Here is a 23,428-nt window from a genome sequence, read left to right on the forward strand (position 1 = left end):
GCACACGTTGACACAAGCGAGCGACTTATCCTACCCCTAACTTCGCGCCTATAATACCGCTTCGGACCCGACTCCGATAGGTAGATAACACCGTTGAGACGGAACAGTCCGTACGTCGGAAGAAGCTTGCCAGAGAGTCGGTGGAGGAAGCTCGTGGGCTTGCAGCTGTGAAATAAGGACCCGTATACGGTTTGTCCGAGTGCCAACTTGATTTGATATCGTTCGCCACACATTTCAACTTGAGCCAAAACGAATTTAGTATTGAAATTACACAGTCACTTAGTATACCACAAAACGAGGACGGACAGCGACGGTTTACAAGATTACCAATACGGATATAAAGTAAAGTGTAGCGAATAAATGGAATCCAGTTAAGTATTTACGGTTGTGGTTGATCATCCTCAGCGTCGACAGCCTCTTCCGGTGAACCTCTCAAGGAATCTCTTTCACAGCTTTAAACAGCGGAGTAGCAATACCACCGACAAAGCTATGAAGAAGTTCATCATACACAGGTGCAGTCTCCGGATCCTTGTTCACACCGTCAGCCCATTCCGTAACAGCCTAAATAGCATCGCGATTGTCAGTGTCAATGAAAAAAGTCCGAAACAAAATCCTAGACCCATACCTGTTGACTTTCCCATCCATTGATAACCATAAACGTCCTACTACCAGAACCCTGCTGTATCCCATGAGACCCACCAAGTCCTGACCCGGTCTGCAAGATACTCTCAACCACCACCGAATAGTCCTGTTCCAATTCGGTTGTAGGAACGTTCGGGAGAACATCCAAGACGACGGATTCGATAATCGGATATCCTAGGGAACGGAGCAGAGTAGTCCTGTCATTGAAGACGGAGGTGGAGCTGTTCACTGTCCCGCTGGACGAGAATGAAGTAAAGGGTTTGATTGTATCCAACGTAGATGCATCTGGTGGACTCTTCCAAACTGGAATCAAACGGGATGCCATTAGCTGCCAGCCACACCCTTGAACAGAGCGGAAATTCGACTCACGGAAGATTTGTTCGGCAATATCAGGATCGGCCACGCCGATATAGGCATGCTCAACTTTCTTTCCACTGCTAGCTTTGACCTTAGACATGGCTTCCGTCAGTTTCTGTATAATGTCTTGTTGCGTTTCTCCGTAACCAGGTTGTTTAAGAGAAAAATGTTGGATGGTGACGGCCTGACTAGAGCCATAGGTATCCTCGGAGTTGGCCCCAGTTGCACTTGGAGCACCGTATACGACTCCCGTGGCAGCCGCGAGCGAGAGAGAGAAGGAGAATAAGGACTGAAAACGCATTGGAGGCGAGTGAATGTAGACTGGTAGTGGTGAGTGGTCTCTTCAGATTAAGAAATCTCTCCCCGAGGTTTTTATACTTAGTATACATAGTATTCCTATCGGAGTTGAGAACCAAGATTAAAAGTAAATTCAATTATGGCGATGAGTTACCTCCTTTCCCGGCCACAGCAAACACTCTCTGTCGCGACTAATAGTTCAACTAAGAGTCAAGAGGTGGTTTTGGGACCTGACAGCGAGGTGGCGGGACGTGAGACGGTAATATTCGACCAGGGCGCAGCCTGAGAGCGGTATCAGCGGCGCAAGAGGCTGTTGTTAATCACTTACTTCAACTTCATGCGGGAACGATTTTGGGTCCTTACTGGTGCCGTGCCATATGCTAATGACTCGATTATGAACGTGAAATCCTGTGATGTCTTCGCTCCTTTCTAAGTTTCATGCACTTAGGTCAATGGTCGTTGCTACAGGTGGCAAACAGCAGCCGTCAGAACACTCTGAACACCCTGGGGAAAAAAATAAAAGAGTGCGATTTGAGCCAGCGCAGTAGTAGTAGAAGTACACCTTCATTGACACGACCGTGCTACGTCAATAACTTGTACAGCAGTAGCCTAGGATGATGAAGGATATCTAGAAAGGGTAAGCCCGGGTCCCCTAAAAAAACGTGAAACCTACCATAGGCAGTGTAGTGGGTGTCGTATTGACGTTTTCGTGGTTCTGTTCCTTAGGGACTTCCAACCCATTAACCGTGATTGAGTAAGTTCATTTGCATTCGGGGATCAGATGAGAGTGATTGAACACTCTACTTGTCATCATTCTAAATCCCGAAATCAAAGGTTTTTCGTTGCGATAGCAATTGCATCGCAAGCTGTACTGAGAATGGAGGATTGAATCGTACCTTGAAGTGACTCGGCCGCCTCCCGATAATCTGCCAAGTTCAATGTTAACTTCATGGGCATTGTTATTTATACATAGTATTGACGAAAGGTGAATCCGGAAACCACTTGGAGTTGAAGGCAAAAGTGGGTCATGATGGAAATCCGCCACATGTGACCGCAGCTTCGATGCCCTGCCGAGCGTGACACGTGACGGCCGGCAATGGCGTTACGCCAAATCTGGAACCCACGCTTGCACAGCGGAGTTGTATGGAGAGCAATTTTTCTGTTCTGCAGTGAATGAGTCTCTCGCGCCGCGCAAACTTGACTTGGACATAGACGCAGACCCCAGCTCCGGCCCTTCAGATGCAACACTAAATCAGCTTTAAATCTGAACTCAACACTACAACCTCGAGAGTCGACATGCATTTATGTGAGGAGGTGCGATACATTCCGGTCAATGTTCGTTCTTGAATCCAAGAGAGGCACGACGGGATGTGTGGAGTTGCGGATATTGAGTGTGTACATTCAAGTTCGTTTGTTTGATACTGGAATCCCCTGACTGCCTATTTCGTTCCAACAGAGGACAATTCAGCTATATGCAGTCATGTAATCACAGCCCAACTTCTTATCGATACACACGATGAAATCATTTCCATAAACCGAAGCTCTCTATCAAGTTACTTCAGCGAAAGACACCTCACAGACCACGCTCCTTGTGTCCTACATGTCCGCGTCTCACACAAGAGCTGATGGGCACCAAACCAGTTATTCCTTCTCCGTTCCAAGCTAGGTACGAAACATCAACATCACGATTTACCGTATAACACGCTGAAAGTCATATGTACTTGCCAGTGGTCCCCAAAACGACGCATACTGGAGACGCTGAAGCGCATTTCCGAATCTGCAAGTCACATTACATCCCGATACAAGCTGCCTTTGGAGGCGCTTTCTAGATCTATATCATCGTATCAGTAAATCTCGAATTCGACGAAACTCATTCCCACGTGCAAGCTCCAAGTTGCAATCAAGCCTAATGTATAGCAACGAGTTGTTCCATCATCTGGAGGAAATGGACGTTGGTTTTCTCTACGGTGTCACCATTCATCGTCACTCAAAACGCCGGAACTGGCACCGAAATTTCATAAATGAGCTTTTGGAGCGAGATGGGCTTGTATTTCTTCGCGCGGCGGGTTCAGGTGTTGTGTGCCTGGCTCTGGTGTTGAAGAGCATACACTTGTGATGAACGAGTGGTCTAACGTATCACTCATTTCGGGGTCACGGAAACTAGCAAGCGATGGGTTTCCCGGTCCTGCGGTCGAACGGTTTGAGGATTTGGAAGTGTGTTGGTTGGTTGAGGTACAAGAGCGAGTGTACTGGCTGGTACTTCAGTTTTGTCGCCCCGGTTGAAGCTTTTGATGCTTTGGGGGAAAGGTTTTCGTTGTCGCTCTTTTCGCGCGGGAGGTTTTCATTGTGATGTAAGTCAATTCACCCAAACCTATAGGCAATTGAGTGCAAACTCACCGTTCTTCACTTGAACTACATCAGATATTCAAGTCTGCGATCATGCACTTCTCACTTTTCCTCTCCTGGTTATCTTTTGCCGTAATCGCCCAAACCAGTGGTAGTGGTTGTCCAAGTCCCAAAACACATGCTCTCGTATTCTCCAGTTCATAACCGGAATTATTAGCCCTTTTTCTGTAAGGGAGGGAAGCTGAGAGGATGGTTTCATTTCATGTCATGGCGCGATGTACAAAGAAAGCAGATTTTGAACCAGGTAATAATATGGGCAAGTCATAACAGCCCATTTCCTGTGATAAGTTATGTCTTCCGAGGATGTAAAGCCTACAGTAAAGGTGACACACAGACGGAGAGATGATATACTGTATGTACGTATTCATACTTTTTCGATATCGGTCATACCCAAAAAATTTCAAATAAGGACGGATAGATTGAAGAGGGAAAAAGTGTCAGCTGCAGGCAGAAAGCAAAGCAGATTGAAACAGCAGAAACAAAACATAACCGGGATGACGACATGAGGGGGGAAGGAGAGAAGAGATATACAGCAGTGGACGAATGTTAACGTGGAAAGCAGCGATGGACAGCAAAGGTCCGTCGTCCTTTTCAGAATAGACGTGTAGACCCGAGGGAAATAACAATGAAGATCACAAAAGAAAAAAGGTGATATCGCTCGATTCGTTAGGTAGTTTCGTTATGGGTAGTCGTTTAAACAACACCCTTGATTAACATTCCCTCTAAACGACAGAACTCTGGTACGAGTGCTGCATAAGTTAAAAACGCGTCAACGTCTGGTTCGGCCACCTTTGCCAGACCCAATTGAGCTTCGACCTCTCCCGTCTGAAGAGCCACGACAGGAGTCAAGGGCGTTGGGTTCGAGGTAGCATTCGAATTGGGCTGTTGTTGTTGCGGTGATTGGGTGTTCCCAGCAACTTGTTGTCCATTCGTGACGATACCAGGTGGGAGGCCAGATAAATTGGGACTCATTCCACCGCCTGTTCCCGACATTCCAAGGCCAGACAGGCCTTGCGATACGCTGATATCGGGAGTAGAGAAGGCGGTGGATGGCGTATGGACGCTCCAAGTGCTTGTACTTCCGCTCAAGGTGCTGCTGAAGCCAGACACCGAAGGAGCGAGAAGATGTTGAGAATCCTCCTCTTCTTCCTCTATGACAACGGAATTTCCTAGTCCACGGGAAATGGGAGATGATGTACCACCATGAGGTCCTAGCATAGTGGGAGTTCCGGGCGTAGACGTCGGAGCCGTAGGGGGATTGTTGGTTGTAGGGGGCAATCCAACCTTGGAATGATGCTGGCCACCAATGAGGTTACTATCGCCGCAGAAAAATATCAATCTACTGTAAGAACGAAAGAATGAAAGACTAAGCACCTTGAGGCCTGTCCACCAATCGCAGTAGGTGCTCCCACACTCGTTCTCGCCCACATCTGCCCACTCATAATCCACCTCCTTGCCATTATCCTTTTCATATCTTCCTCAAACCCTCCCTTAGCCCAGACAGGGGATCCACCTCTATCGGGTGTTCCGGGGGTTGTGCTCACACTTCCACTCCTACTTCGTCCTCCTCCAATAATACCGTTACCGCTCGAGCCAACCTTGCCCCAAACCCATCTGCCAACCCACGCCATCCCCAGACTGGCTCGTCCCGGGTATCCTCTGCCTGGTGCATTCCTTTGGGGACTCCCCCAAGGAAGCTGTGCACCATCGACCTGCGTTGCAGGTACATACACTGGTGCATTAAATACATCGCCAACAATGTTGGCGATAGCGGGGAAGTTGGCTGCCGCACCCGAGGAGATGATCCTCTTTGGCAGTGGGCCGCGGTCAGTGGGATAGAAAGGAAGATAAGGGGATGTAGATGGTATAATAGTCGGTAAAGGTTGATTCGCAGTTTGAGTGGGGTGAGGAGAGGAGTTTCCGGATTGACCAAGGGAAGATGGATTGGGATGCAAGACGCCAGTTGCGAACATACGTCCCCATCTGACACGGAAACTGATTATTTGTGATTCGACGAGGCATCGTGGATTGGCACGTAGGTCACGGAACTCCTGTACCTTGACACCGGTTTCGAATCTGAAGGCAGTCGTAAGCACGGTTTCTGGTCAGGAATGCTGTAAAGCACGGACCTGTAGATGCCCTTAACCCTTTCCAGCGGGTACATGTCACCTTGGAGATGCCAATAAGAGAATAATTTATCGTCTAGGCCGATGGAGCCTCCTGGAGGCACGATCGCAACGAGTCTGTCAAATGCACTCCAGGATTTTGTGTACATGTCTCGTACAAGAGCTCGAGGTACGTCTGCGTTCCTGCAGATACCGATTAGCCGATGTCACGACCGAAAAAAGTTGAATGGACTTGCCGACTCGTCAAAACTGCAATATATTTTCGCTTCTCGCCAACTTCTTGGGCGGGATGGGGGAACAGGTTGTAAAGCCTGGTGGGCAAATAATGCGCCGCTGGCGTCAGTAAAGAATCCATGGGTCCGAAAGAAAGAACCGCGTCCGAAGGAGAAGGGCATAATGAAAGATACGTCGCAAGATAATCGGATGTGAAAGGGGTGACAATGGTATCACTTTCGAATCCGAATCTTTCAACGAGATACCGAGAGACATTCCCAATCTTACGGGCACCTCCCGAAACGTCGACATCGCCCAGCCAGCCACGCACTCGACGACCTTCTTCTCTACTTCCGCCCACGATATCTAGGACATTCTCTTCCCAGAAGCCTTGTGGACCGCTTCCAACGACAACATGGCCGGTATTAGTACCTGAACCATGAACCCATGCACCAGTAGCACAAGCTTCGGCTTCGCCCATCGGTACCCACTTCCCAGAAATCAAGCTAGCGAGAAAGGCACTTGCAAGCTGGACCCTCCCAGTGCGCGCCCAGACTTCCTGAGGCCAGCATTCCCTTACACGAAGAAGCTGAGCGGCCACAAGACTGGCTGTAGCGCAGGTGCCGACTCGCTGAGCCATGCGATCGGGTCCACCAAGTAAAGCCTCTATGGCGAGTGCATGAGTATGCGATGAGGTATCTTGTGCTGTCTGGGTATTGGGTAGAGAGAAACACGGGGCAGGGAAATGATTATGAAGAGGAAGGTGAGGGTCGAGGGAGGAAAGCGACGGTACGGAGGTAGATTTCCACCAAACCAAGGCATGTTGAGCGCAACCTGAGATGGACTTGATTCGTGGTAGGTACGTGGTCTGAAGGAGTTTTTGCAACAACATATCCAATGCTTTGATCCACATTTCAACAGGTGTAGTGTACGCTTCGCCTGGTGAGGTGAATATTCCACCTGTAGTCCTTGGATTGAAAAGTGAGAAGTATAGCAGAAAAAAAGTCTTATTCGTGGCTTACTGGTACTCAGGCAACTCTGTATCAAAATCCACACATTCTACGCCCACCAACCCTAGATTCTCGTCCACAATCGTAGCTCGAAACTGGTCAACTGCTAGCTCTAGACCGAGAAATAACGGCCCTCCCCCAATTTTCATTGCCATCCCGGTCCCGTTTTTGTTGGATTGCCTGCCTTGGCTCGTTGTCTAGCGGATGTCGTGGTAAGGAAGGTGAAAGGAAAAAAAGCCGGATTCAGATGGAGCGATGCCTGGTTACGATACTTCGTTTCCCAGCGTCGACACTGTCGACTATCCGTCACGCCTTTTGATTTGTTGCACCCTTCAGTAGAGAGAGCGAGACTGCGAGCTTAAAGGCTGGAAATAGAGGGCCAGCGATGGAGCACGATGCTCAAAAAATATGCAATGATCAATTATGTAATCGTCCTAGCGCCCGTATCGCCGAATGCCCTGCGAAAGGTGTATTTCGAAGTCCGAACCACCCATAGTAACCGTTGAAATGCCTTCATCTTCAGCTTTCAGAAGGAGATAAGGACAGGAGAGTGAGTGAGACAGGCAAAGAGGTGTGGTGGATGAAAAATGGAGGGACGGACAAAATTTGGTTCCGTTGTCACGCCCCGCTTTCACGCGACTAATCGGTGTCACCACGTGGTACTGTAGTGGTTCCACCAAGCTCTCCAGAACACACAAAAAATCCAAGTATTCAGTCAACGAGGAAACCTGCTAGGAAATGGAACACATCAAATTATCTGTCTAGACCTGGCAGCACATTGTCGACCATTGGATAGACTTGCAATCGTGCAGTAAACGGTTGTCTAGCCTAGGACTCGGATATCTTTCCAAATTCCCCGAGTTGACCTACAGTACTACTATTACACTTGTCGCTCTCTCCGCACCGTGTCGAAGAACTTCGCATCCTGTTTGGAATGCTGCTCGTGCCAATGGTTTACCGATACCTGCGGACATCAGTACGCGTCCTTCGCCTTCACTTTTCAACATAAAATCACTTCATTCTTCCTTGAATTGATCCTCCAGATTCCATACTCAAGATGGCTGCTTCCGGGGAAGAGATGGTAATATGAACCCATTGTCTTGGGGCGTCAGGGTGTCCAATTTCTTGAACTCCTCAAAGGGGCGAGACTCGGGATATCTTCCGTCCACGATTAGTAAAAACCTGTGGCTTGAATACATGGAAATGAAAGACGATCGTTGTCTTCCCAACCCCGATTGACTGATGTTCAACCACCCCAGTGTAGAGGATTGTGGAAGAGGAATACGCCGGTATACAGCACTGCCAGTGGGTGACATGGTGGTCTGGGATGAACAAGGTTAGCTTGCCCAGTACTAGATAGCCTCGGTCATCTACTGTCCGACCAGTGGCACCTCGAGTATGAAGCACGCTGCTACTCAAATCGGTGAGACAGACTAGTAGGCTCCTGCCAACTTGTACCGACAGTTCAGTTCTCTGACCTGGTGTCGTAGGTTTGACTCTTAATTTGACATGCATTCAACGACTAGAATGATAAGCCTCAACTAGTATCGTAAACAAGCACAAATGGTACGAAACGGAGTATAGCAATATGAGAGAAATGAGTTGTATGCGACTTTATATGTTTTTCAAGGAAGGAAGGGAGGGGGAGGGAGAGGGAGAGGGAGAGGGGAGGGGGGCTAGAATGCGGATGGACCGGTCACGAAGCAGGAAGACCTGGCTCCCCGGTAAACGACTGCTAGCACCCAACAGGCTGATATACGCACTTAGAAATACGGGTTACCGTTCACTGCGAAAGTCTTATCCACTCGAACAAACGCCACATCCAAGCTCAATGGCCAGTCTCCTCCCATCGCCCGAATCGATAACCCCCCGGTGGGTTCATGATAGACTCTGAGGCCGAGAGCATTTCCTTGGTCATCAAGTCCATACAATGCAATCCTATTGCCAGGAAGCTGGTATGCCTTGATACCGTACGACGGCCCCGTTGCGGGGGGTTCATCATACCAAGCGAAGACCCTCGGTTTCAGGTAGAACGACAGGCTAAGGTTCTTGCGATTTTGGGTGCCACCGAGGCCCGTGCGTAGTCCCCGAATGAAACCGGTTTCGCCTTCGACCCAGCGATAGAGTGCAGTGTCGTTATTTTCTTTGAAGCGATAGCGAACAACCATTCCTTGTCCAGAAGGGACGGGGGCGCTGGCCATACGTTTCTCGACAGTGGCACCGACACCAAGCTCAGTGCCGTCAGAGAGCATGATCTTGTACCACTGGTCAGTGGTGATGGCGTTACCGTCGATGTCAACGAGGAACTAGAGTACGTGCGAAGAGATTAGCCACTAAGTAAGAATTATAACCGAAAGCATCTACCTTTGGGTTTGACATAATCGGATTGAGTGCTCAAGATTGGTTGCTGTGGGATGCTGAATGGCCTGAGAAGGAAAGCTTGAGAGATGGACTGTCTTGCCTGCTTTGAAGTCGAGGCGCTTTTATAAGACTCTGTTGGGCCCTTGTAATGTTCTCGAATTGACATTATGCATTACCGCAGGGAACTCAATTCCCAGAGAGAATGAGCCCCTCAAACAGTGGCTCCACCGGAGGCTGATAATAGCCGGATTTTATGTTTTGGAAGAGTGGTAAATTCAAGCCGACGCCGTCCAACATGACATTCCGCGACTGAGTACATGTCTGAAGCCCCCCGTACCGTCTGAGTTAAACAGCATCAATACTCAATCATCAATTCAAATCTTAATCTTACAATACGCCGACCATCCGAAGTCCATACCACAGATTTTTTTTCGTTTTCATATTATCGAGAGAAGTTCTTGTCCACATATTTCTTCGGCTAGGCCGAATCACCTCTTTTCATCTGTTGGCCGGCGTACATAACCTCAATTCACCGAATCAACAAGAAAACCAGGAGCGCCAAGAATCTAGGGCTTCGACGAACCAAGTCATTACCTCTGTATCCGGGAGTGACTTCTGGAACAACTGCAACTTCCATGGTGCCGAGCAGCCAACCCGCTACCCCTGGAACAACTTCTAGAGTGACCACCATGTCGACGGGCACCCAGAGCCCTCGAGAGCGGCTCCTACTGTGGCTTCGGCCGCGCTCTCGAGAGTGACTATCGCCGTGGCGCCGCTTTCTGACCTGGAAATGTTTAGCAGGTGTCACGACGCTGCCGGGAGCGTCCACAAATCTCGGCGGCGGCGACATTGATCATGTTCGACCCCGCGGCAGGGGTAATCTGTCATTCGACCATTAGAAGGGAAGACAGTGCATGAAATAAGCATAACTTTCTCACCGGGATCGCAACGATAGCGGTGACCGCCGCCACGACAAAGAGAGTGAAGTTCTTCTTGAATCGCATGCTGAATTCAGAATAACCATCCCCATGGGTGCCTTGTCTACGACGGCTGCCAACACCGTCACGTTCTGGCATGTTTGAAGAATAACATGATGATATTTCCTACTAGGCTCTACGCAAGTCCATCAGCTTAATCCTAGTTATAATCGAAGCACGACGAAACCGACCTTAAACGTTAAACTTCGGCTTTGCTACCAGCCCCACGGCTACTGCAGCATTCAACCATCTTTCCGGTATCGACAGCATTGTCCAGCGGACCTCCGTAGCCCATGCACTGGTGGGAGTGCTCGTTAAAGTAGGCTTTTTATTTGACCGCGGCGCAGCAATCTTTAGTAACCTTGGTAGTTGGTTCCGCCGGAGCCGTCCTTGTTGTTGGTGCAGATTTCCGGGCCACCTGAGGAGAAAGAAGAGGAGGGTCGGTCAGGGTGTACTTGGGAACGTCTCGTTCGAGAGGGACATACCAGCGAGGACAGAGCTAGCGAGGGAGGCAACGATGGCAAGGACGGCGCCTGAGGTACGCATGTTGTGATTTATGAGATAGGTTGTGAGATCGATTAGTGAAGTTTGTTTCTGAGTTCCCAGAAGCTTTGCTCTCGGGCTTATATACCTATTCCCCGGCTACAGAAACTCTTCACTAACGAGTGCGACGGCAAAGTCGAAACCTGACGGACCCTTCCCCGCAGTTCCAACTCAATCGAACGCTCCACCATAGGTACTTAGTAAAAGGGATATGAACGTTCGAAACATAAGGTTGGAGCCTGCTCCACTCGCCGCCATTGACCATCGCCTTCCATTCCTGGGCCCCAGTGTTTCAAGAGGAAGTGGGTATAGACGGTGAAGCGCGGAGGAATGAATAGCCACGAGCCATGATGGCAGCCATCAGGTATCTACAGGCCGCTCAAAGGTGTGTTATCCCTGGCGAGGAGAACCTCAGCATCCCCATTTGTACCAAACTCAAACTATTATAATCATACCTAGCGCAGGCTCCACTTTACTGCTCGGGATTATGCACGGATTCATGGATTTACATTGTTTTGGGCACCAGCAGGCCTGGGCAATACGGCCTTGGGAACAGAACGGTCAGAACCTTTGCAACTTTTCACGACTAGACGCGATAAGAATGATTCTGAGAGCCACAGCACGCCCTCCTTATACAGCCGCCGCGCAAGATAGAATGCGAGTACGCCGGCGTACGATAAGCCCCGAAATAGCGTTGGCCAGAAAGGGCGCACCGCTTGAGCCAGCTCAGTCAATAAAGATAGGAAGTTCGCAAGCTTTGGCGGTCCAAAGGGGGCGTGTTCAGACATTGGTAAATGAAAACCTGATCTAGGTGGATGGCAGAAAGCGGTAAAGAGAAATGAAGAGACAACTCAAGATGGATATGTACATCGGCTGCGGATGCCAGCATCTGAGAAGGACTCTGGCAGAGTTGGAACTACCGTCGTTTCTAATCGCGACCTTTAATCGTCTTCCTGCTGTTCCGTCGCCGACAGCGGATGTCTTCTTCTCCATTCTGCTAATCCCATCTCAAACGTCTTATTGTCCAATCCATTCCTTACAAGACAAAACGTCACACCTGCGAAATAGAAATCGAAATGGTAGATGTCAGATATTCGAATTGTGCCTCGGAGGCTATGACAAATCATCACCTAGTTGTTCAGTCTCTTTATTCCGGTGTTCGTCATCATAAAAGACCTATCGATGTGAGAGTGTCACTGGAAGGTCGAATGTCGAAGTAACGCTTGGACTCACCATTTCAGAATATGGTATTCCTGTTTTCTCGTGTAACCTCCGGAAATGAGTCAGTTTAGAACCTTGTGTTCCGTAAATTGCGCTTGGGTGAGCTCGAGAGAGACGTAACAAGTTCCAGCTTATGCACCTGGGTATATCTCCAAGTGATCAAAGAAATCTATCGCCTTCTGGGCTTTCTCATCCGACTTGGAAAGTGGTGGTACTAGCAGTAACTGGAGTGCTTGTCTCGCTCTGGAAATCCAACAGTTTCGTTGGGTGAGCTTATCAAGAACTTTGTAGAGATTTGACGCCTTGGGTAGTACTCACAGGGTCGGCGCAGACGTTCGAGACGCAACAGCCATTTTCACTCCTTCCTTCCGTAATGTATGCAGTATTTGTGGAACGTGCTTGAAGAATGAAACCGTATCCCCGTGTCTGGTAGGTAGAAAAAAAGCAATGTCGAAGGTTTCAATGTTCTGGTTTTTTCATCGTAACCGGAGTAAGAATTCTTTCACTTGTCCAATACTTCGTTGTAATTGTTTTTCTCTCTACGAAGAGGTCCTAGGGCAAAAGTTTCGGGTCATACAGAGCTATAAATCAACCGTAGGACGCACCCGTAACGTGTGTGTCGATCCATAGATCCCACAATGTATAGCTGTCAGGGTGTTTCCAGCTTGAGACGACTCCGTATTGAGACTAGTACAGTGTTTACTCACTCTAAATCAAAAACAATTAACTTTGGCATCCTGTCGGACATGGCAATATAGAAATGAGATTGGGTTTGCACGAGTGTTAGTGATGGTCAGAGAGGAAAAGACGGGCGCGGTAAGGTTAACGGCCATGACTACAAGCCTTGCTTTTCGATTCTCGAATAGAGGAATTTCCTGCAATAAATAGAAGGTGTCTGCAACACGCATATTTATACCAAGAAGTTTAAAAAAAACATGCAAGGTGTTTGGATACATGTCAGGCAGAAAACTGTGAACGTTTGCAAGCAAGGGGAAGTGAATGATGAGATTATAACAGAACTGGAATTGTCATTCTTTCCAAACTGGTTCCCCCCATCTCAGTGCATCCCACTTGCTGAGCCACGAATAGCCGTCGTAATCTCCAACCGTTAAGCCGATGGCTGGTATCACAAGAAGCCCAGCCTTTATTACATCTGCACCGTCCACGGTTCCCTTGTTCGCGAAGATTCCAGTTATTCCAGTTGCTATTGGATGAACGGTGTATCGTACAGCGCTGTGAGCAAATCAAAAACGGGGAATCGAGTGTCGGCGTACTTCTTAGTAAACCCTCCCCCTGCTCGCCAGAAGTCCATCCTAGCGATCCCAGAATCGAACCAGACTACAGAGCAGCTTCAGCGATGCAGCGATGTATACAAAGCAATGAGGTCCGGACTGATGATTCAGCGAAAGGAGTGGGAGGCTTGATATCATACATGGTGATGTTGTGGGACAGCAGTGAGGAGACGTGCTCGTTACGTCGATACCAACGATGCTTGAGCGTGAACGATGGTTGATGACGGAAAGCGCTGGAGAAGGTAGGTTGCACCGACATCCAGAGAAAGTAAACGCACGCCCCAGTTGAATCTGCACGCCTCGCGCTATATATACTTCCAGTAATTATGAACATGTTATATTGGGGAAACGATACGATGAATTGGCCTTCTACTCACCTCCACCCTCGTTCAACTTCCTCCTTCTGCCGCTCCTTTCTTTTCGTCTATCCAGTCAGGCTCCTTGCGGAATAAGATAAGCGTGCACCAAGCCCGAGGATCCGTGAATCTTGGGAACCGGGGGCGGTCTCCTTTCTCCTGATACTTCTAACTGTGTTTTCCGGATGTCGGATGTACGACACTTCTCGCCATTCAACTCGAGATATTCAAAGGGTACGGGATATTTTTCAGCAACTGTTCCATGTTGCCGTTGAAGCAGCTCCACCATGCGAGTGACTGGAAATGAAGGAATAACTATCGAAAAGTCAGCATCAACTTCGTGTCCCACGTTCGTGGTCGTGTCGACAGGCGCACCAGGCGTACCGAGACTCCTAGTATGAGAAGTATATATCTCGCCGTCGTATTCATTTTGAGGGGTGGGAACAGGATTAAGAGTAAACGACTCGGGGTAAATTGTAATCATGATCGCGGCTTGGGCGCTCTGGCGACGGGCGTCTCATGGTTTCATGTCTCACTCCACGTGGATACGATACAATTACTTTTAACCCGTTGAATGGCCCAGAAATCCTCTCTTCACGCAACTACGATCCCTTTTGCATTTGGCTCTTAATGCTCTGGGCGGTGCTCTTCAGTTTCGCGGTGCTTTGGGAATTTGGGGCAGTAGAAAGTCGGTTTATTACAGTGAAGAATAACTGTGCTTATACTATCTGGTGCGTGTTTCATGTCGCCGCTTGCCATTTGTACAATCCTGATAAGTTATAGGCCTGCGGTCAGTTTTTTTCTTTTGGAATGAATCCAACATCTAGCTCAGATAATCATGATCCATGAAGATATACTCAGACCCTAACGTTGGCGGAAAAGTTCAACTAGATCAACCAACAGGGTGAGACACCAGTTTCTTCGAACACTCTGATCACAAAAATGAATACTTTCTCAGATGGGAGGCCCCAGCAGGCTCAGGCGTCACGTTCACTGTCCCGTCCAACTGGACGACTGGGAGAATATGGGTTAGTTTTCTAGTTTCGAAGCAATGAAAACGAGCACAAACCACCGACTAAACTCGGCACAATCATCAGGGCCGTAGAGAATGTAATTTCGCTGGTAACAATCAGAATTCTTCTGGGTCGTGCATCAGTAGTGGTTGTCCAGGCGGTCTAGAATGCACATCACCGGTACGTTACATACGACCTCCAGATCGCCCTTTCATGCGTAGCTCATGTTCCAGTTTTAGGGAGTACCTCCAACGACAAACGCCGAGTTCTCATTCACCACGCAAGGAGATTTTTACGATGTATCTATGGTTGATGGGTTCAATCTTCCCATACAAATCACTAACAACCAGAAATGCCCTGTCGCCTCGTGTCCGGTCGATCTGAATGCAGCTTGTCCCACCCAGCTCAAAGGTGCGACTACTCAAGCCGGCTCTATCGCCTCTTGCAAGAGTTCGTGCCTTGCCAATCTGGATGGTAAACAAAGTAAGGGTTTGATTTATCGATCAACCCTCGTGTCTGTTGACCGTGGATCTAGGCGACTCGTCCAACTGTTGTACTGGTAGTAGTAACACTCCAAATTCGTGTTCACAAGCAGGTGTTCAGTTTTTTGATTATTTCAGTGCGTCCTTTAACATACTCGTCTCTACGACGTCTCATTTCCTGACTCGTTGTCGTCTCTAACTATAGAAGGAAGATGCCCGAATGGGTACGCATATCCTTACGACGACAGCGCCTTGGTGAAGTGTGGTGCCTCCAACACAGACTATACTGTAACCTTTTGTCCTTAAACCCACGACCAAATATACCGTTGTCCAATCTGACTCCACATGTGAGAGTTGTCATGATGCGGTCGAGTTTCAAGGGTTTTTCGTTCCCATCCGCATTGATGGTCGTAAGTACTTAGCAGGTGATGGTATGACGGTCGATAATCAATTCATTCCTTTCCGATGTCATGTATGAATCTATGATGTTGGCGACCCTGCACCACTTCCCGTCTTTTCAGATTGCTTCCCAACCAGCACCAGCTTCGTCCACTCTCGATGTCCCAGACTCCCTAGTACATTGGATGGCGATGAACTACACAAAAATGTCGTACTTCCAAACACTTCCATTCCTTTCAATCCTCACTCTTAACCTGTCATCAACCTTCGTCTTCTTCCTCTGTGTAATAGGACTCCCTCAATGTCAAGCCTTGGAATTCAGAAGCATCTCGGGGCCCCCAGAAACGAGTGGTTCCATTGACCCGGGCGGTGTAGTGATTGTTGGGTGCACACTACAATATCCAGGAAAACTCGATAGTTCATCCTCCCTCCACCTGGTGGGGACAGATGGAAACCGGACTCAAGTGTCGTTTTCCTCGTTAAACTCTACGACATCATCTCAGTCATACTCGACTGTACCTATTCCGAAGGACGTGCAGAGGTGGGGTCCACCAGCTTTTTATGATCTTTACGCTTACTACATGATCGTTTGTGTAGTGGTTACTATTTTTTAGTAGCCGTTGATACAAAGTATGTTATGATACTGCCGGTCTTCAAGCTTAACAACCTGGTGACTCATTTTTTGCCACTTTCTCAGCCGGACGGTCATTGCGAGCAGTTACAATTTCCAAATTAGTGACAATGTAAGGGATTCTGAGTACGTTTTTTCCTACTGAAACGGAAACGTATTTGTTATGGTCTCTGTTTTTGACAATATCCTTTCTGGCGTTCAGCAATACCATGACAAGTGACCTCCCAGGGTCCCCTACCAACCTAACAACTCCCGAAAAATTGAAGAACTCGAACGTCGGCGCCATCGCAGGAGGCGTAGTCGGAGGTGTAGTCGGACTGGTCCTGCTCGCATTTGCCATCTTCTTTTTCATCCGTTGGAGGAGAAGAAAAAAGGATTATTCCGAAAATTCTGGTGCGTTTCAAACCAAACTTTCTATCCTTAATTTGACACCCGTCCGGCCGCCTCGCAGCAACAGATATGACACAGTACTTTGAAGAACCAACACCTTTCCTTAGCACCGCACCGTCTGAAGCGGAAGTTAACTGGCAAGATGATGGTGCTCTGACCATAGTAGGAGCTTCCAAAATGAGACAGCAGAAGAAGGAGATGCTCGGACAGCGAGAACGGCTTGAACGTCAGTTGGAAGATTATCTTCAAGGAGTTGGATCTCCAAGCGAAATCGGCACTGGAAATGGTGGTCTTGATTCTGTTCCATCTAGAGCCGTTGGCGCGGGCAGCGACGATGCGCCGGCTGTTCCAGAACTTCAAGAGCAGGTCAATGTCATGACGCAGAGGATAGCCATATTAGAGGCGGAGCTGGCTGAACAGGCACCACCGGAGTATGCTTCTCAGTATAATCCGTGATTGTTTTTTCTTTGTTCGAAAAATTTTTGTATCAAACCATAACTTTTTTTTGGAGGCCTCCTGTATATAAATGGGATATGTCTAGAATATTATAGGCCGTGATAGTATGGAGTCAACTGGTTTCGTTGAACGTGCAAGTCGGTGCGACAGAGCAAGTGAAGAGCGAAGAGGGGATACTTGATCTTCCTGATGTGTGCCTATGGGTCTGTATAATCGACGTCGTCGGCCAAGATTTCAGGAGCCTCCGGACGGGGAAATGTTTTGGCTTTGAATGTTTGAGCGTTGATAGCAGCTTGAGTTATGTAAGAAAACCAAGATTTCAGGAAGCGCTCGGAAAGCCCCGAGATCACCAGACTTGGGTGAACGATCACGTTGTATTGTTCTCACGTACCGCCATCTTCCCTGTCTCTGTCCTCCCCATGACCCCAATTCCCTCCAATGAAGTCCCCGAAAAGCTATCAGAATCGACTGAAGGAACCGAAGAAGATGGCCAGGAGCTCGAAGTTCCAGCTCAAAGTAGCCAAACGCCCGTAACTCCACCTGCTCGTCAGGGAGCGCAATCCAACATCCCTCACGAAACGCCCGTGAAGTACTCTGGTTCTTCTTACCATCAATTTACCTCTATGCACTATGTACGGGATGCACGATACGGTCAGGCTGAAACGGAGAATCGAGGCAAGTTCATCTCGATGGATCCAGAAGAGTTTTTGGATACTTTCTTGCCGGCTGTTTCTTCTGAGCCTTTCGAGCTCAATGCCACTGCTCAACAAGAATTCGTAAAAGCGGCGAAGTGTAAAAGAGAGAAAAACTCGTACAAGCATCTCGTACGTCATCGTTCTGAATCACAACCTGTCGTTTGTTACTGATACTTTTGATGTTAAATGGTAACAGTGCGAAGCAATATCGGAATATTGTCCCTCTCTTGAAATCATCGATACCAGTAAACATCCTACGACTATCACTTGGGGTGGACAGGAAGTAGAGATCAAACCAGACCTTTCGTCGTATCTGAGGGACGGGGATACCGACAAGAGCGGTGCAGTGGACATCGACAAAGTGGAAGTGACGCTCGAAGGCAAATGGACCTCGGCAGACGATGGATTTGACGACAACGAAAAAAATGCGTTCGAGCGAGACAGTGGCAGAGGGAGAGACACCCGTGGACAGATCACAGCGTACGCTACCGCCCAGCTTGCACGCCAACATCGGACCCACTGTTTCTCTATCCTGTTCGTGAACGAAGGAGCTCGCCTTATCCGATGGGATCGAGCAGGTGCGATTGTCACCAAGAAGTTCAGCTACGTCAAATCCCCCTGGCTGGCGATGTTTTTCCACCGATACAACTTCGCATCACCGTCAGTCCGCGGCGTCGATACGTCCGTCGAACAGCTTCTGGCTGAAGATCCGCTCGGGATGCAAGCACAGGAGGCGTTGAGGACCCAATCCCAGGAACCTTTGTACAAGTTCAAGATAGTTGACGACAAGACGGACATCATCACGTACTATATTGGTTCGAAGCCGACGTTCAATGTCGGTAGTTCTTTTACGGGTCGCTGCACTCGTTGTTACAAGGTGTATGATGTGCAAAGTGCGAGCATCGTGTTCATGAAGGACACTTGGCGAGTTGACGAAAAGGACATGATGAAGGAGGGCGATGTGTATAGGCTGCTGCAAGAACGTGGTGTGGCTAACATCCTGACCCTCATCACATACGGGGACGTGCGACAAGGGGACGATTCGACTGTGCGTCAAACTACGCGGAGTCAGCTTTTCGCGCAGCTGAGAGGACATTGTCACGCTCGTCTGGTGTTCAAAGAGATTGGTCGGGACCTGACGCACTTCGATACTACGGGAGAGATAGTGAGTGCAATCAGCGATGCGATGCAAGGTCAGTTGCCCATCACCCATCTTCATCTTTTGGCATGTCCTCATAGACGATTCAGCTCACCAGGGTGCCTATCAAGACGCCAAGATTATACATCGTGATGTCAGTGTCGGGAATATACTCATCTTGGCTGATGGCAAGGGGGTGCTCATCGACTGGGACCTGAGCAAATCGCTCGAACAGCAAGGTGGGCCTCGGCAGAAACAGCGAACGGTACGTTCGTATTCCTTTGATTCACTTTCCTCTCAGACTGAACTTCACTGTTGCAGGGTACATGGCAATTTATGTCAGCCAAGTTGTTGGCGAATACTAGCGCACCTGTACACGAGCTCGCCGACGACCTGGAATCATTCTACCATGTTCTCGTCTGGGTTGTGTTGAGGTTCACTCCACATCCAATGGCGAAACGCGACTTGATGGAGCTGCTGCAAGCGTGGTTTGACGAGGCACATGCCAGAACAGGAGACGTTCATGTCGGAGGAAAGCAAAAAGGGATGTATTTCGAAAGCAGCTATATACGAACGAAATCTCAACTCCCGGCAGGCGAACTGCGCAACCTCATTGTCGATTTAGAGGCAGTCCTCCGAATTCGGTACGCCGAACTACCAACCGACGCCCAGTTGAAGACACTGCGGCGTCTCGAAGAACGGTACTCAAAAGGGGAGGTCGACGAATGCGGATACAGAGAAGAACAGTCCATCAATCCCGCGTGGCACCACGCCCAATACACGGAACACCTGACCAATCATACCTGGATGCTTTCGCGCTTTCGCCAAGCAGCTAGTCTGAGGAGTAGGATGTTGGACCGACGGGTGGTGCATGATGTGACTGCTTCGGACCAGCACAAGAAAGAAACACAGGCGCGGAAGAGGTCGAGCGAATTGGAATGTGACCAGGAGGACCAGCCTCCTGCTCGGCGGAGGAAGTTGGATAGAGCTGCTAAGGATGTTGTCGATGGTTACCAAGGTGAACCTATTGCGGAGGAAGATAGAGAAGAGGATGAGGATTCTCCCGTCGAAGATCATGACGAATCGGTCGATGATGAGGATTATATGGACTAGGCTATGCCGGTCAGAGGTCGTTTAACGGATAGTCATGGATCTATGAGGTTATGTCGCATTCATCGATAACGCTTTCGCGACTGCATCTCAATATTACGATAATGATTTGTTGATAGATTTTTGTATATATAGAGACTTGTATCATAGTAGCTTCTTATCTTTTCACCGCGTTGACAGCTTTCCACAGAACATTATTGTCATTGTCCCCGAAGTCGGTAATCTAAGGAGAGATATTGCTATAACTAAGGAAGTATGTACCAGAAGCTGTAAATACAATACAGTTGCATAGAATAACTTTTGAGGTGTGTGCCTACCAATTTTTGTGTGGGGAGGGTGTGATGTCATTCTTTAAATAACATATGAATTTTTAATGGGGGTGTCACAGCGAAGTTGGAAAGTGCTGAGTTAAGCAATGTCACACAATCACGCTCGTTGAAGAAGTGTCGATATCTCCTCGAGTTCCCAACCAAAATGAAGTGTAGATAAAGGCAAATATTATTTAAGATAATTCAGTCACAAAAGATAAACTTTTCCGCTAATGCAAGAAAAACAAACTAATGTAAGGGTCACCCCCTTATTACTCCTGGTTCCAGTTCACTCCTAGTCACGTCCCCTTTTCTTTCCAGTTCTCCTATCATTAGCTCCTGACTCCTTATTTACTTGTATAAGAACCAACCTGTAACTTGGTACATGGTAGTTGAATCAACTCTCATATCTTGTTCAGTCCCTGTTCAATCCCTGGCCCGATCCCTAGCATCAGCAAAATGACATAACGCTTTTCGCCTTTTTTAGGCTTTTTTCGGCTTTTTTGATGGCAGGCAAGTCACAAGACACTTTTCGTTACGTTTTTATCTATATATAGATAAGAAAAGCCATAATTACTCTTTTCAAGCCTCATGTAATTCTATTTACTTCTATTTACACATGCACACTCGGAACTGACTTGTCCCAAAAGGGACATAGATTGCGGCTTGTTGGCTTTTCCATATTTTTGGTGGGGAAAAAGCCGTAAAAAGCCGGACAAGCCGGTACTGTATGTTTACTGATGTAACAGCTACAAAACAGCTAAGCAAATAGATCAACGAACCTATTGCTCTTAGTATTCTCTAATTTGGGGGTTCAGTTCAGCTTGTCAAAGGTTGGGCCTTCTAAGAACTCTCGAGATGGGTACAAAACGAAATCTGGTTGTGAAGTCTGGTTCCGAGTCCGAGGTACAAGGACTAGGCTGTTGCTAGACTTTTTTTTGAGCTTCTTAAGGGTGAGAAGAAATTTCCTTTTATATCCATGTTTGGCCCGCCTTTCACTGCAACCACCATGTTCCCAGTACATACATAAATCCTTGTCACAGTTTTTCGTAGATAAGATAATATGTGTACCCAATAATATAGTCTCTTATAAGATTGGCTGGCTTTATGTTAGTCTAAATTTCGACCTCGAGACTGTTGTGATAACCTTCAATATCAAAGAACAAGAGAAGAAAAGGAGGGAATTTTGAGGGAGAAAATAATTCAATTCTCGTTAACTGCTCAATTATCTTTGCTTCCTCCCACTGTCTTCGTCAACCTCCATTACAATGTTATGCTTCAGGTCAATTTGCGTTTAAAAACATCGGTTGAACCTTTTACATCTCCAGCCTGCGAGGCTCGAGAGGAAAAAAAATATCTTATCGATCAGATCAGATATCGGAAATCGGGCCCGATTTGTTGACCAGCTCTTTCATTATTGTCCCATGGGTCTGTGATTACCAACGTTTGGCTGCACTCTGTCCCTACTTCTCGCAGGTTTATGAGCTCAAGCTGAATTGGAAAAATGGACATCGCCACTCCAACTCACCGGATATAGCCATAATATAGCTGAAGAACTGGAACATACAGTTGTTACTTTGCACCCAAGAGGTGAGTTAAAGCTCACTACTGCACAACTGCTTCACCTATGTTCAACCTTTTATGCTCCAGTCTGGCGCTGTAAATGATGGATGGGTAAGTGGTGTTCGAATGATTGTACCTTCCATTTCCTCATTTTTTCTAATTTGCATTTGCTTGAATTACAGTATGGGCAAGTCAATCTTCTCTTCAAAAGTGATACCGTCTAATCGCCTTGGATAGCAAGTTCACATGGAAATCACGGTGTTTCTGTAAATCAAACTTCTGGGTCCACTATATGCGAGGGAGCTGTGGTCTGGGTTGGGTATGGGAAGGTCACACTATGGGTTATCTCCTCAATAACCATAAGATCCAAACTTAAATGCACTGACTTGCAAGAAGCAGTACGTAACAGGGAGTGATGGATGAGTCCTTAGCGTTCGTCCTGTAGATTACTCACCAGGTTGTCTCCATAGAAATTGGTCCAAGGATCCTGAAAAGGTGGCAGTCTTGTGCAAATACAAAACCATAATTTTTGCTGGTGGACCCATGAATTCTGCTGTTGGGAATATGCTTGTTTCGGGAGGGTGTGAATGTTGTACCTTTGTATGGCCAGTAAGTCGCTTTTATGCCCCTCTGTTATGATCAAATATTAACATATGGACCAGAATGGAGACCACTACTGTGATGTTGTTTTTACGGAGTGAGTACTGTCCTGAATTCTTGGATACAAAACCCAACTCAGAACCGTATTTTGCGCAGAGGGACCTCCACCCGAAGGGTATGAATATTGGAGAGCCTTGAGTTTTACAAAATGCATATCTGTGATCTTGGAATCTATCAGAGGTGCCACAAAGTTCTCACTGCATTGTCATCCTGTCTTTGTACCATATGATGAACAAGGTGGAGTTTTCCAACTCGTATTGAAGGTTTGCTTAAGTCTCCCCCATATTCCATTGGAATTCTATGGCTGACCTCACTTGATGGCACAGGAAACCCCCAGTCATCAACATGCGGTCCTCAATACGACCATTGATGGTACTCCAGCCCTCAACACTAACGACCTGATTGTTCGACATCCTGATATTCCAGAACTATGGCAGGTTTATGGAAGGGGGATGACCAGATTATGCACTCTTCTGGAGAGAAGGTTTGTTTCCAAGTTTGAGAAGACCGGCCCTGACACTGCTAACCAGACCTGCCATCCTCTAGACTAATCCTTGGTACGAAATCTGTTTTTTATTATTGAGTATTGTGTGATGCACAGTGTTGAAATAGCGTGTAAGAACGGGAAAATGTCGGAGTCTGTTGGAGCTCCAGAGTGTGAGAGAGTGGCTAAAAGGAATGTATAACCTCAGTGGTGGTTTGACACTACAATAATAGGGAATACCTAAAAGGAATGTATACTATAGAAGGTAATATGAGTACTTCCAAAGAAGGGAAAATAA

General features: G+C 47.7%; 10 protein-coding genes across 10 annotated transcripts; 4 read left to right on the forward strand and 6 right to left on the reverse strand.

The window, feature by feature from the left end:
* Window positions 1–278: 278 nt before the first annotated feature.
* E1B28_003006 (uncharacterized protein) lies at window positions 279–1,362 on the reverse strand. The gene is made up of 3 exons (XM_043159962.1): window positions 1,012–1,362; window positions 626–945; window positions 279–561 (listed from the first exon to the last, which is right to left on the reverse strand). Exons 1-3 carry the CDS (start codon window positions 1,298–1,300, stop codon window positions 433–435), a joined length of 738 nt encoding a protein of 245 aa, XP_043001916.1. The 5' UTR covers window positions 1,301–1,362; the 3' UTR covers window positions 279–432.
* Window positions 1,363–3,983: 2,621 nt separating this feature from the next.
* On the reverse strand, window positions 3,984–7,455 carry E1B28_003007 (uncharacterized protein). Its single transcript, XM_043159963.1, has 5 exons — window positions 7,064–7,455; window positions 6,065–7,009; window positions 5,832–6,011; window positions 5,077–5,778; window positions 3,984–5,017 (listed from the first exon to the last, which is right to left on the reverse strand). The coding sequence occupies exons 1-5, from the start codon at window positions 7,204–7,206 to the stop codon at window positions 4,396–4,398; spliced, it is 2,592 nt and encodes an 863-aa protein (XP_043001917.1). The 5' UTR covers window positions 7,207–7,455; the 3' UTR covers window positions 3,984–4,395.
* A 1,359-nt stretch (window positions 7,456–8,814) lies between these two features.
* On the reverse strand, window positions 8,815–9,430 carry E1B28_003008 (uncharacterized protein; the record flags this gene model as incomplete). Its single annotated transcript, XM_043159964.1, has 2 exons — window positions 8,815–9,357; window positions 9,416–9,430. The coding sequence occupies 2 exons, from the start codon at window positions 9,428–9,430 to the stop codon at window positions 8,815–8,817; spliced, it is 558 nt and encodes a 185-aa protein (XP_043001918.1).
* A 776-nt stretch (window positions 9,431–10,206) lies between these two features.
* E1B28_003009 (uncharacterized protein) lies at window positions 10,207–11,265 on the reverse strand (the record flags this gene model as incomplete). Its single annotated transcript, XM_043159965.1, has 4 exons — window positions 10,875–11,265; window positions 10,581–10,807; window positions 10,351–10,525; window positions 10,207–10,293 (listed from the first exon to the last, which is right to left on the reverse strand). Exons 3-4 carry the CDS (start codon window positions 10,486–10,488, stop codon window positions 10,207–10,209), a joined length of 225 nt encoding a protein of 74 aa, XP_043001919.1. The 5' UTR covers window positions 10,489–10,525; window positions 10,581–10,807; window positions 10,875–11,265.
* Window positions 11,266–11,873: 608 nt separating this feature from the next.
* On the reverse strand, window positions 11,874–12,506 carry E1B28_003010 (uncharacterized protein; the record flags this gene model as incomplete). Its single annotated transcript, XM_043159966.1, has 5 exons — window positions 11,874–11,989; window positions 12,063–12,108; window positions 12,166–12,227; window positions 12,293–12,396; window positions 12,472–12,506. 5 exons carry the CDS (start codon window positions 12,504–12,506, stop codon window positions 11,874–11,876), a joined length of 363 nt encoding a protein of 120 aa, XP_043001920.1.
* Window positions 12,507–13,877: 1,371 nt separating this feature from the next.
* E1B28_003011 (uncharacterized protein) lies at window positions 13,878–14,285 on the reverse strand (the record flags this gene model as incomplete). Its single annotated transcript, XM_043159967.1, has 2 exons — window positions 13,878–14,116; window positions 14,177–14,285. 2 exons carry the CDS (start codon window positions 14,283–14,285, stop codon window positions 13,878–13,880), a joined length of 348 nt encoding a protein of 115 aa, XP_043001921.1.
* Window positions 14,286–14,319: 34 nt separating this feature from the next.
* Window positions 14,320–15,686, forward strand: E1B28_003012 (uncharacterized protein). Its single transcript, XM_043159968.1, has 8 exons — window positions 14,320–14,532; window positions 14,585–14,591; window positions 14,653–14,705; window positions 14,760–14,829; window positions 14,899–14,994; window positions 15,054–15,297; window positions 15,350–15,433; window positions 15,502–15,686. The coding sequence occupies exons 1-8, from the start codon at window positions 14,321–14,323 to the stop codon at window positions 15,600–15,602; spliced, it is 867 nt and encodes a 288-aa protein (XP_043001922.1). The 5' UTR covers window position 14,320; the 3' UTR covers window positions 15,603–15,686.
* An 80-nt stretch (window positions 15,687–15,766) lies between these two features.
* Window positions 15,767–17,172, forward strand: E1B28_003013 (uncharacterized protein; the record flags this gene model as incomplete). The annotated part of the gene is made up of 5 exons (XM_043159969.1): window positions 15,767–16,236; window positions 16,293–16,325; window positions 16,393–16,452; window positions 16,529–16,719; window positions 16,778–17,172. The coding sequence occupies 5 exons, from the start codon at window positions 15,767–15,769 to the stop codon at window positions 17,170–17,172; spliced, it is 1,149 nt and encodes a 382-aa protein (XP_043001923.1).
* Window positions 17,173–17,564: 392 nt separating this feature from the next.
* On the forward strand, window positions 17,565–20,433 carry E1B28_003014 (uncharacterized protein). Its single transcript, XM_043159970.1, has 4 exons — window positions 17,565–17,996; window positions 18,064–19,060; window positions 19,116–19,270; window positions 19,327–20,433. The coding sequence occupies exons 1-4, from the start codon at window positions 17,592–17,594 to the stop codon at window positions 20,116–20,118; spliced, it is 2,349 nt and encodes a 782-aa protein (XP_043001924.1). The 5' UTR covers window positions 17,565–17,591; the 3' UTR covers window positions 20,119–20,433.
* Window positions 20,434–22,529: 2,096 nt separating this feature from the next.
* E1B28_003015 (uncharacterized protein) lies at window positions 22,530–23,197 on the forward strand (the record flags this gene model as incomplete). The annotated part of the gene is made up of 4 exons (XM_043159971.1): window positions 22,530–22,595; window positions 22,649–22,683; window positions 22,726–22,909; window positions 22,973–23,197. 4 exons carry the CDS (start codon window positions 22,530–22,532, stop codon window positions 23,195–23,197), a joined length of 510 nt encoding a protein of 169 aa, XP_043001925.1.
* Between the last annotated feature and the right edge of the window lie 231 nt (window positions 23,198–23,428).

This window comes from Marasmius oreades, chromosome 11, assembly GCF_018924745.1.
Source record: "Marasmius oreades isolate 03SP1 chromosome 11, whole genome shotgun sequence".
Classification (NCBI taxonomy): Eukaryota; Fungi; Basidiomycota; class Agaricomycetes; order Agaricales; family Marasmiaceae; genus Marasmius; species Marasmius oreades.

Coding starts and splice junctions, on each gene's coding strand:
- E1B28_003014 (XM_043159970.1), top strand. CDS start 17,592: ATGACCCCAATTCCCTCCAATGAAGTCCCCGAAAAGCTATCAGAATCG. Junction 17,997..18,063: donor AAAACTCGTACAAGCATCTC/GTACGTCATCGT, acceptor AAATGGTAACAG/TGCGAAGCAATATCGGAATA. Junction 19,061..19,115: donor AATCAGCGATGCGATGCAAG/GTCAGTTGCCCA, acceptor TAGACGATTCAG/CTCACCAGGGTGCCTATCAA.
- E1B28_003012 (XM_043159968.1), top strand. CDS start 14,321: ATGGTTTCATGTCTCACTCCACGTGGATACGATACAATTACTTTTAAC. Junction 14,995..15,053: donor GTCTAGAATGCACATCACCG/GTACGTTACATA, acceptor TTCCAGTTTTAG/GGAGTACCTCCAACGACAAA. Junction 15,434..15,501: donor TCAGTTTTTTGATTATTTCA/GTGCGTCCTTTA, acceptor CTCTAACTATAG/AAGGAAGATGCCCGAATGGG.
- E1B28_003006 (XM_043159962.1), bottom strand. CDS start 1,300: ATGCGTTTTCAGTCCTTATTCTCCTTCTCTCTCTCGCTCGCGGCTGCC. Junction 946..1,011: donor TATTGCCGAACAAATCTTCC/GTGAGTCGAATT, acceptor GTTTGATTCCAG/TTTGGAAGAGTCCACCAGAT. Junction 562..625: donor ATGGATGGGAAAGTCAACAG/GTATGGGTCTAG, acceptor GATGCTATTTAG/GCTGTTACGGAATGGGCTGA.
- E1B28_003007 (XM_043159963.1), bottom strand. CDS start 7,206: ATGGCAATGAAAATTGGGGGAGGGCCGTTATTTCTCGGTCTAGAGCTA. Junction 7,010..7,063: donor ACAGAGTTGCCTGAGTACCA/GTAAGCCACGAA, acceptor TTTCAATCCAAG/GACTACAGGTGGAATATTCA. Junction 5,779..5,831: donor AGGGTTAAGGGCATCTACAG/GTCCGTGCTTTA, acceptor GACTGCCTTCAG/ATTCGAAACCGGTGTCAAGG.